Source organism: Lepus europaeus, chromosome 5, assembly GCF_033115175.1.
Source record: "Lepus europaeus isolate LE1 chromosome 5, mLepTim1.pri, whole genome shotgun sequence".
Lineage (NCBI taxonomy): Eukaryota > Metazoa > Chordata > Mammalia > Lagomorpha > Leporidae > Lepus > Lepus europaeus.
In genome coordinates this window covers 59,425,150-59,436,818 of record NC_084831.1, presented here as the reverse complement: position 1 = coordinate 59,436,818, position 11,669 = coordinate 59,425,150, and the positions used below count along the sequence as shown (strand labels likewise).

Genomic DNA, 11,669 nt, shown 5'->3' with positions numbered 1-11,669 from the left:
CACATGAGCAGGGAGCGGAGTCAGATGGAGAGCTGCTGGAACTTGAACTGATGCCCATTTGGGATGCTGGTGGTGACTTAACCCTAAGTGCCAACGTCTGGTTTCTACTCAGTTTTAAAGAATAGAAGCAGGACACATTATCCCTGGGGTTATAAATATATTTGGGACTTGCTTTTGGTATGGATTTGGAGGGAAACTATTAAGTAATCATTGTGATTGTGTTATTTTTTTAAATTGCTAGACATGGTTGCACTAAAAGAATGTTTATAGAAAAATGGAGAGAAGTCTAAATATTGTTTATTGGATTTTAAAAGTATGGAACAGCACTAGCATGTGGAAGGAACCAAGTTTTGAAAGGTTTTTGAAAAACAAATGTGAGGCTGTTAGAACCTAACTGGACGTTGACTTCAAAGGTAAAATACAGATACATAGTATCGACATGCAGCCCAGTTGCTAACCAGTACAGCAAATTCTAGGCCTCAGGTGGATGCAGTTCTGCTTTGTAAAGCTGGAGTGGAGAATGTTCAAACCCTCAAAATCACTTTGGCCTTGCCCAAGGCAACCGCAAAAATTCAATAATCTGTAAAGGGCTAATTCTTTTTAAAATGCTAATTTTGTATGGCCTTGGCAGGAAAAAAAGATTCCTCACTCCTGTTCTAAAGAAAGTAGGTGCTTAAAACTGATTCTAACTCAAAATATTTGCAATTATACTGAGGTTAAGTAGTTACTGAGATTAAGTAGTTTAGCAAATCTGAATGCCAAGTCTCCAAAATTAACCGAAAGCCTGGGAAGTTACTTAAGGGTGTGTTTTGCAGGGGGCGTATCAGTAGAGTAGTGTTAACCTAATCAGCCTTCCAGAGTCTAGTAATTGGGAAATATTTGCAAGGTGAGTTGTCTGGCTTTGTTCAGCTATGGATAGTAAGTGATAGCTTTTGGAAGTTTGGGTTTGGTTTTTCTGCTTAGCTATGCCCTGGTGTTAACCTTTCACCTTAAGCTGCTTTGAATTTTACAATCTTACTTGATTTTTAAGTTCAAATTTGGAAGTTAAGTGAGAAGTGATTGAAGGTAAGTCTTTGAAGTTGAGAAATTCAATAAATCCGAATATAAGGGAAGCAAGGTATGACAAACATAAGTGTAATTTCAGAAGGGTAGGGAGACTCTTAAGCCATCAAGATTTTGACCACATGAAAGAACCAAGTTTAGATAAGTGTGAAATATGTCTAAGCATAGGGTCTGCAAACTTCACTCGGTAGCCTGTATTTATATGTCTCTAAGAAAGGCTTTGAAGAGTTTAACGGTAAGGGACTACCACAAAGGAACATAGGTGTAGCCCACAAAGCCTGAAACATGGAAAATGTTTGCTACTGCCTGTTCTGATTCCCTGGTGTTACTCCTGGGCACAATCTTAAAAAGTTTAATTCTGGGTACAAATTAAGTCATCTTACCACATGGAAAGTTGTGAAGTAAGTGATTTTAATGCAAACTTTGACTTCCATAATCGGCAGGGGCAAGATGGCTGGTAACAGTAAAGGTGGTTTTGTTATTTTCAATTCTGAAAACTATTAAGGGAAGTGTAAATCTTGTTGAAGTATTCTATACGTGATTAATGTTTAACAATTGGTACTTTTCATATCAGTGCTAAGTTATGTTGTGCTAATTGATTTTTTTTGAGATGAGAATTATGCCTATTTTATGTAGGTAAGAACAAGTGTTTTAATTAGCCTCATAGTTTGAGTTGGGGCACAAATTAATGACTCCTGTAGAAGTCATTTCTTAGAGCTTGTAATATCCACTGGGCATGAGGTAGCTTTTGTACTATTGAATATTCAGTAACTGTGAGCCAGTTGTTCACTTTCAAATGGAAATTCCCTTTGCAAGTTAGAAAATAATTTACCGGATTAAATTTTGATGTGTGAGTATTTAATGTGTTAATTTAGTAATGTGTGTCCCTTTTTCTGTTTGGGTGGGGAGGGTATTGCAATACTTAGTGGCTTGCATGCGTGCTCTTGGCCTTGCTCATGGAAGATACCTGGTGATGACTAGTTGGCTGTTGTGATTATTTACTGGCTTCAAAAAATTTTTATGTGATTGTTTCATACTGGATGATCAAACAGTTCGTAAGAATTGACCTTGTAGTGGCTTTCCTCCTCAAATTGCCTTGTGTATTAGTGGTTTAGAGACTTCAAAAGTGAAGGACTGATACTCTGGAGTTTGATACTGTGTTAACAAGTAGAGAAAATGGGAAGTAATTCATCTTTGCACAGTTGGATTGGTTTGCACTATTCCCACCTTAAATGCAGTTGTAGCTGATTTCTAGAATCTGAATCTAAACTCTAATTCAAAGAAATGGCATTTTTATATATTTAGAATGAGAATTCTGTATAAAGTAGTCTTGGTTAACTTGGTTTTGACATTGGAATGCCCTGAGTTTAGTCAGATTGGGACAATATTCTAATTAGCCAAAGTGTAATGTCTGAGAAGCAATTTTATTTTGGGAACTTTGATGTTTAATTTCTTGATTCACACCTGGGGTGTAATCTACAAAGAAGTGTTGCTTCATTTGGCAACCACACTCTGATGATAGTTAGACAAGCTTATGTTTAGACATTTTGTCTAAGTGCTCATACTGCCAAGGCTTGTTTGGGGGGAAATCACTGAATACATCTGCAAAGATGAGTGGTTTTGTTTTTCCCTATTACGTGGCTGAACATGTTTAGGCCTTCATGATTGGTGAACTAAATAATGATATATGCCTTTTTGTTCAGAGGTAGCTGATTGGTTTCTGTTTTTCCCTGGAAATCCAGAATTTCTAGTGAAACACACTATTTGAAAAAAGTTAATTTGGTTTCAATTTTGATGTGTTTTTTAGTACTCCATACATGTTTGCTGAGGCTTCAATTTAGGTGTTAATATCTAAATTAGGAACTTCTGAAGAATATATGGGAAGGCTAGATTAGATAAAGCTGTTTCTAAGGCAGATGTTCATCAGTCACTAGTCATGGGAAAAAAATATACCTAGCAGGTATGTTGTGTGTGCATCACACCGCTGTATTTTGTTCATAACAGTATACTGTACCTTTAAAGATTGAGGCATGTAGTAACTTGATTGACAAAATCCAGTAGATTAGTGTATAAACAACTGGACTGACCCCATGCATCTCTAAGCAAATGCTAGAGCTAGAAGTTACTGAAGTAGTGAAGTGCATTGGATGCTGTGTAGTGCTAGTGAAAATGACCTAACATCTAAGAAGTTCTCAGGAGAAGGTAGACAATTTATTGAGAAAGTTGTCACTGAACTATTGATTGAAGAACTAACCAACATTTCCCAGTTTGGAGAGAGCATGGATGTTTCCTCCTTCTCCAGAATCATCAATCTCTTGCTACTTAGGGTTATTAAACTTTAAAAGTAACTGCACATTTTTAAAGGAAAAGTTTCGAATTGACTGGAAGGTTGCACTCTGCAATCTCTATATAAGCAGGTTAAAAGTGAATGTACTTTTCAAAGTTGTCCCCGCAGCCACTCTGAAAGTTAAGCTGATATCAATGGACCAGAGAGGGTAAACGAAAAGGGAGTTTTCTGAATGTTTACAGGAATGCAGAGGAATCCAGCCAAATTGAGTTGTATAAATAATGAGAAATGGACAAAAGGTAAAGAAATATTTTCTACAGCATTGTGAAAAGAGGGCAAATGGTCTTTTTTTTTTTTTTCCCTTTGTGATGGAATAAATAAAGTAAGATTTCTGTTTCTAAATGAAATCTTGGGAAGTCCTATTTTCACCTTGAGAGAGAGAGAGAGATTCAAAGTGGGTGGGGAAGATTATCTCCTGGCTCCTTGGTCTGAGCCACACAAGAAAAATATTCTCAGGCCACGAAAGTCATGTGTACACTTGAGTTAAATAGAAATGTAATTGCCATTTTAGCAAGTGAAGTGAGACTATTAAAGGAACAGGTGTTTTTGGTAATAATTTTCATCCAACAGCAAAAATGCTTTTGAGGGTGGGTATTTCTGCTTGGTGACAGTTCAGGGCTTTGGGGAACAGTTTACTAAGAATCTATAATGATTCCTTGGGTCCATTATTACCCACAGGTGGTAAAATGAAACAGGAGAAAGGTATTTTGAACCTTATCTGATACTGTTCCGCAGGCAGGAGACTTGACCAAAAGGATCTCTCAGTAGCGTATAAAAAGTGTGTTTTTAAAGAGGTGATTGAAGTCTCTGGACCAACTTTAGAATGGTTTTGACACATGTACATTTAAAAAGCAACAAAGTATGGAACCAATTGCCATAGAATGAAAGAAAAGGCATTTCTGTCTTCACAGCTTACATAAATCAATACTGACTCAGGTTCAGCCTTTTTAAAGAAATAGCCTTTATGCTTACAAAAAATAATCAGGTAAGTTGGGTGAAGTCAGAACTGTAAGATTATTTGAAAGGCAGTGTTTGGGAGAAAGCTTCCATCTGCTGGTTCGCTCCCCAAAAAGCTGCAACGGTGGGGGCTGAGCCAGGTCAAAGCCAGGAGTCCCAACTCCATTCACTTTTCCCATGTGTGTTGCCGGGGCCCAAGTACTTGGGCCATCTTCAGCTGTTTGCCCAAGCACATGAGCAGGGAGCTGGATGAGAAGTGGAGCAGCTGGGTTTCAAAAGGCACTCAGTGGGATGCTGGCATCATAAGTGACAACCACTGTGTAAATGTCCTGAGTTATAAGCTATTCTGGTGAAGTTAGAGCATAGTCTGGTTACCCTTCTGTCCAACTGCATGATGCACAGTTTTAAATACTGAATGTCAGTGTCCTTTATACTTCCTTGGGAGTGGCATTTATTACAGGATTTAGATAGCCAGTTTAGGTAAATTAGTCAATTTACATGTTAGATTGGTTTTGGTGACATTTTTTATTGGTTTATAGATTGATTACTCAAGAAACAAGAATGAACTAGAAATATGGAAGCACCAGTTTTTCACTGCATAGTAATTTTTTGGCTTACATCTCAAAGATTTTATAGGATTACAGGTATATTCAAGTACAGTTAAAATGCCTATTGATGCAAATTTGTAGAGCAGTCATTTGCATAGAATGGAATTGGAGAGGTTAAAGTTAAGCCCTGAAATTGTCTGATATTGGGTGACTTCATTTTCCTTAGCTAAAATGGTGATACACCTACACTAACCAGCTCTGGAAAGTGCATGTACTAAGTAATGTGGTAGATGTGTTAGTCTTGTTTTCTAGTGCTAAAGCAATACCTGGGAGTCCTCTATAAGGATAAGAGGCTTGTTTGGCTCATGGTTCTGAATACTGGTAAGTTAAGTTCAGGTAGCTGCATTTGTTGAGATCATTTTTGCTGGTGGGCATTGGAGAATTCCCCAGGCATGGCAAACCATCACATGGCAAGAGGGTGAATCCAAGAGACAGAGTCCCGGCTCAGTAGCCCATTGTCCATTCATGAGCTGATCATCCTATAGAGGTCGCTCCCAAACACTTCACCATGGCTTTAGATTTCAGTGTGTTTTGGTGGTAGCATTCACACCACAGAAGATGCTCTTGATTGTTAATAATAATCCCTAGATAGAATGGGGATTTGGCACAAATTGACTTGTTAGGTAAAGACAGTTTCAAAGATTCACATTGCCTGCATTATAACCGTGAGCTCTTCAACTCCACCTCTCCTGGTTGGGGCATGTACTTTGCCATCTGACAGGAATATTAAAGTTTGAGGAAAGTGCCAGACACATGGTAAAAGGTAAAAGAAATATTAGCCACAAGAAATGTCTATAGTGTCTCTAGATCTACCATCCCAGTTTTTTGACAGGAAATTAGTTGTACTTCAATGGATTTATAAGTAAATTTGAGGGGGGCACCCCTGTGGTGTAGCAGGTAAGTGGTGCTGGCATCTCATATGGGCATAGTTTGATTCCAGGCGCTCTACTTCTGATCCAGCTCCCTGCTACTGCACCTGGGGAAGCAGCAGATGGCCCAAGAACTTGGGAGACTCACAAGAAGCTCCTGGCTCCTGGTTTCGCGGACCGACCCAGCTCTGGCCGTTGCGGCCATTTGTACAGTGAACCAGCAGATGGACAATTTTGTCTCTTTAACTCTGCCTTTCAAATATAAATATACCTTTTTTATTAAAAAAAATTGTAGGGGCTGGCATGGCACAGGGGGTTATGCTGCCATTTGGGACACACACATTCCCTATCAAAGTGCCTGGTTTGAGTCCCAGCTACTCCACACTTCAGTGCAGCTACTTACATCTAGTGCATCTGGGAAGGCAGCAGTTGATGGCCCAAGTCCTCGGTTGGGCCCCTGACACCCTGACCAGGATAGATTTCTCTGCTTCTGTTCTGCTTGGCTTAGCCCTGGCTATGTGGTAATTTGGAAGATATTTCTCTGTCTCATTCTCTGTCACTGTCCCTTCAAATAAATGCTAGAGTTGCAAAAATAAAATTTTAAAACAGCCCAATCTAGAGAGAAGTACTTTGGTGACTATTATTTCCAGTTCCTGTTTTTCTTTCTGCAATGATTTATAAAAGTGAGATGGTTTCTCATTAACCTTTTTGTAACACATCATTTTCACATTAAATATTGGCATCTATTTAGAAAAACTACACAGCATACTTTTTTTAAACTGAGTTCTAAGATACAGCCAAATTCCAGCCATATTAAAATATGGAGAAATTGTGTATCACAGAAATTAATGACATATTACAGTTTAGCTTTTTTTCCCTCAGAATGTAGAATAATGGGGTGTCTCAAAATTGATGAGGTCACATTCCTTGAAATTCAGTATTTCTTTGTACAGATAAACCACAATTTTATCAGGTTCTTACTGAAGGTATTTAAGGCAGTGGCAGTCACCCACCACCATTTTAATCAAAGTTGCATTCAATTTAGGATGGAGTTGTTTAGGAGTCGAGTTTGTTGACTAATGCCCTCCAGGAAAGGGCCAATTAATATTTCCCACTTGGGAACGCCAGTTTCCCTGCTTAATGCTGCGTAGTTTTTTTATAGACTGATAAGTGAAAAATATATTTTCTTAGTGCTCATTGGACATTAATATTTTTCCAAGTTGCTCATTCAGAGTCTGTTTCTCTTGGAAGTACTGGCATTTTTCAGACTGATCTGTAAGAGTGCCTTGTTAAGGAAGTTATTTGGCGTGCCTACTGAAATAATCCGAGTGTAGGTGAACAGTCAAAGTTGGGGGCCCCTGTTGTGGCGCAGTGGGTTAAACAGCCACCTGTGATGCCAGCATCCCATATGCGTGTTGTTTCGAGTCCTGCCTGCTCCACTTCTGATCCAGCTCCCTGCTAATGGTCTCAGAAAGCAGTAGAAGATGACCCAAGTGCTTGGGTCCCTGCATCCATGTGGGAGACCTGAAAGAAGCGCCCGGCTCCTGGCTTTGGATCAGCTCAGCTCCAGCCATTGCTGCCATTTGGGGAGTGGACCAGTGGATGGAGGGTCTCTCTCCCTCTAACTTTGCCTCTCAAATACATCTTAAGAAAACAAAAAGCATGGGGCCAGCGCTGTGGCGCAGCAGGTAAACACCCTGGCCTGAAGCGCCGGCACACCATATGGGCACCGGTTCGAGACCCAGCAGTTCCGCTTCCAGCCTGGCTCTGCTGGGGCCTGGGAAAGCAGTGGAGGATGGCCCGGGTCCTTGGGCCCCTGCACCCGCGTGGGAGACCCGGAGGAAGCTCCTGGCTCCTGGCTTCGAATAGGCGCAGCTCTGCCCTGTTGCAGCCAACTGGGGAGTGAACCATTGGACGGAAGACTCACTCTCTCTCTGCCTCTCCTCTGTGTAATTCTTTCAAATAAGTATTTTTTTAAAAAAGGAAAACAAACAGCCCTGGAAATAGAATCTCTGGCTTCTACTTCCTAGGAAAGAAAGAGCCCCTTCAAGTATGTTCTGAAGAAACACCCCTGCATGTATCACCATGGTGCTGTCAATGAATGGGGGTAGAATGGGAACGGAGAATGAAGAACAAACACAGACACGATTGCCCCACCAAACTACAGCCAGGCTAGTCTCTGGAAGAGAGAGAGACAAGAATGTCGGCAGGTGACTTCACTTTTTACTGGTAGCCAACTACGTGTGGGTAGGAATAGCATCTGTCAAGCCTGGGAGCCACTACCCACCACCCCTGCCCCCAGCCCACACCAACCCTGGAGCCAGCTTGCTGCTGGTTCCTGCTTGCAAACTGTATGTAGTGCAGGAGCTGAAGTGGTGTGGGAATCACGCTGGGGGCATCCCCGGGAGGAGACTGGTTAGAAACAACAGGTGAGGTTGGCTTTATCACCTGGGACCCTAAGGAAAAGGACCGGGGCCGGGGTGTGTGGAGACCGAGATGAACAGGTCATGAAACTAAAGCTAGGAAAAACAACTACTCCCAGAAAGCGGGAAAGTTAGCTCCCACTGCCAAGAGGTATTGGTTGGGGGGAGGGGGGGGTGCTGCCTGTAAGGAGGCCTTGTCGTCCACGGCCCGTGGCGGTCAGTCGGAAGGCAGTGCATCCTGGACGCGGACGCGCCGGAGCTGCGTGGGGATGCGAGGCGCCTTGGTGTGGCGTCGCTGCGGCGCAGTTAATTAGAACAGCGCCGAGATGCACAGGAAGGTGCGGACGCTTTTCACAGAAAGCCCGAGAGAATGGGAGATGCTAAATCCGGAGCGGCAGGAAGCGAAGGATGAGGAGCATTTTAGCATGAGCAAGCAGAGCCAATGTTCTCGCCTCAGCTTCCGGGGCTCTGAAGGAAATCTGGTGAACCAAAGGCTGAGAGCAGTTGTGTGTACGGGGCTGGGACAGATTTCTAGTTTGGTGGATTAGGGAAGAAGTATAAATTTGCAACAAATACCTCTTTGTTCAGTGAAAACCCAAAGCACAGTGGAGGAGCTGCCTTGGCTCCAGGGTTGGTGTGGGCTGGGGGCAAGGGGTGGTGGGTAGCGGCTCCCAGGCTTGACAGGAATGTAAGGAAACGTGTCTTGGAGCTTCTGCCCTGTTCTTTCAGCAAGGGACCGTGAGCAGTTTAAACCATTCCCTGCCCGCTGAGCCGAGGTAGCTACAGCGAAGCACAGAGGCAGAGATGGACCGCGGTGGGGCAACAAGCCCAGGCCACAGCCTTCAAGGACCGAAATGGCCATGTTCCAAGTTCATGCTGTGCTGGAGAAGTACCTTCCAGGCCCTGTCTGAGGGCGGCTCAGTCTTCGGGGAACAAAAGCAGAAACCTTCAGAGACGTGAACCACTTGTTAATACGCACTTGCAGGCTGGCATCATGGACCCTGAAAGGGCCCTGGCCCTGGGAGCGGCAGTAGCACAAGAGGAAGCAAAGGGTCAGAGCGTGTCCTTGGCCCAGCCCTTCACAAGCCATCCGGGCCACAGAGTGAAGGGGCTTGCTACAGGTCCCAGGGCGGGGTCCAGTAGCTCTCCACTGTCAACTGCCCTTGACTCCCGAGAAAAGGGGGAAGGCAAAATAAGACAATACACCAGCACATCCAGGAGAAGTAGGGGAAAGGTACACCCCGAGGCTCCCACAAATAGACAGTCGTGACCATCTGGGCCTCTTATAAAACGAGGCTGATTTATTTTGAAGACTCATAATGCTCACAAGCTTATCCGCCATCCAGAGCTGTGCTCCCCAACACGGCAGCCATGAGCCATGTGTGGCTACTTAATGACGATCAAAATTTCATTCTGCATTCGCACTAGACACATTCCAAGTGGTTAACACACTGTGCAGATGTGGGCTGCTTCTGGCTTCTCAACAAGTTCTGTTGGCCAGTACTGACCTAGAGCCTACGTAGTATGTAGTGTGGAGTAGGCACTTTACAAACACTTGTTGAGTGACTGGGCCTCTGAATTGTGGGTCATTACTGCTCAGTTTTGGTTCCCCCTCGCTTCCCCTCCTTGCTTGCTGGCCAAGTTGGCAGGAATGCAGGCTGGAGTCTCCGATGCGCGTGGCGGAGTAGGTCTTGTCAAGGCTCTTGGCGAAGGCCAGATGAGCGCTCTCGGCAAAGGCCAGCTCAGTCTCTGAGATCCACACGGAGCTGGCTTACCCGCCTCTCGCTGCAGCCACACCTGATGGTAGCACTGGAGAGAGGCTGGGCGGACGAGCAACGCTGTGCTGGTTGGCGGCCCAGCGACGCCCAGCCTTCAAGTCTCACCACTCAGAGCCTGAGAGGCATCACAGCCCATCTTCAAGTGAGCCAGAGTCAGCTTCTCACCACAGGAGAAGGGGAGCGGGTGAAGGGAGCTTGAAAACACAGAAAAAGAGACGTGCAGAGGCGCCAGATCTTCCGCAGGCTCAGGGGGAGGACCCCTTCCTGGAGAGGGGTCATCGATGTTGGAGGATAAGTAGCCCTCCTGGGTGGGGAGGTAGTCCACCTGGAGGACCGGCAAGGGGCTGGCTGGGCTCCCCGGCATTGGGCCCTGGCCCCTGACACCCAGCACCTTGTACAGGTCCACTGCCTGTCTCTTCTCAGCCAGGAGAGTCCCGGGGGGTGGCGGGCTGCAGGCACTGAGCACTGCTGTGTCTTGCTCAGAGCTACGGTGACCTTGGCCACTTTCTGAGCACGTGGGGCGACGGGGCTGTCCCAAGACGGCAGTCCCCTGCTGAGAGACTTCGCTGATGGCCAGGGGCTCGGGCTCTTCAGGACAGGACCAGGGTGTCTGGAGCCTCTCCACCAGCAGCTGCGCCTGCTCCTGAGAGAAGGGAGGAGGAAGCAGCTCTTACCGCTGTGCAGGTGACCTTGACAACCTACTTCCTGCGGGTTCCCAGGCAGCCTCAGAGGGGACACGGTGGGCCCCTGGTTTTTGTGAGTTAGGAAAAAAGCAGTTAACACTGCCAGGGAGGCAGAGGGGCGGGGACCAGGGACTCCTCCTCAACCCCCAGCTAGCGAGGAGGTCATGTCTGCGCCCAGCCTTCAACCAGACTGGAATGTGGCCTGAGCTGCACTCCCTGCTTCTCCTCCAGGGTAGGGGATGCGAAGGCAGGGATTGCTTTAGGGGTCCACTGCAGGGCTAGGGAGCCTTTTTATGCTCTGGGCCATTCGGGTATTTATAAAACCATTCATGGGTCATGCAAAACTATCAACCTAAAAATTAGACGGCTGTCGACTGACTGAATTTCCAGTCCTGGCAGGGCCAGACCAGATGATTTCGCAGGCCTTGTGTGGCTCCCCAGCCCTGGTGAGGTGACACTAGGGCAGAGTCCTGAGAGATGTGTAGGATTTCCCAGGTAGGGAGGTGATGGGCAGGGAGGCCTGGCACATTCTGGAACCTGCTGGTGATTTCCTGCGGCTGCAGCTTTGGAAACAGGAGATGACCAAGTCATGAAGAGCCTTTCCAGGGATGCGGAGGAGGTTGGGAGCTTTAACAGAACGACTGGGAGGTTTCAGACCAGGGACTCGCTGTCTCGGATCTGCTTTTAAGAACATTCCCAGAATTAACACTTTTGGAAGAATTTTCATCCCTTTTCCCCCTTTGATTTCTTTTGTTTGTAATGGGCAAAATTAGCATATCATTTTGTAAGGTCACTAACCAGGTCCCTCGCTTTTTTTTCCTCGGCATCCTGTCCATCACCAGCTCTTCCAAGTTATTTCTCTTTCCCTTCCCAACTCACCACCAATCCCCAAGTCCAGGTCGTGTGGCCCGGATGAACGGTTCTTTGCTTAGCATGCATGCG

The 11,669-nt window shown here is 45.1% G+C and overlaps 1 protein-coding gene across 1 annotated transcript in view; it reads right to left on the bottom strand.

Annotated features, from left to right (window-relative positions):
* Positions 1-9,567: 9,567 nt before the first annotated feature.
* IL12RB2 (interleukin 12 receptor subunit beta 2) overlaps positions 9,568-11,669 on the bottom strand; it is a 93,876-nt gene continuing 91,774 nt past the window's right edge. Inside the window, exon 18 of the mRNA XM_062190093.1 lies at positions 9,568-10,687. Within this exon, the coding sequence (XP_062046077.1) occupies positions 10,139-10,687 (549 nt within the window). The 3' untranslated portion in view covers positions 9,568-10,138. The remainder of the gene's footprint in view (positions 10,688-11,669) is intronic.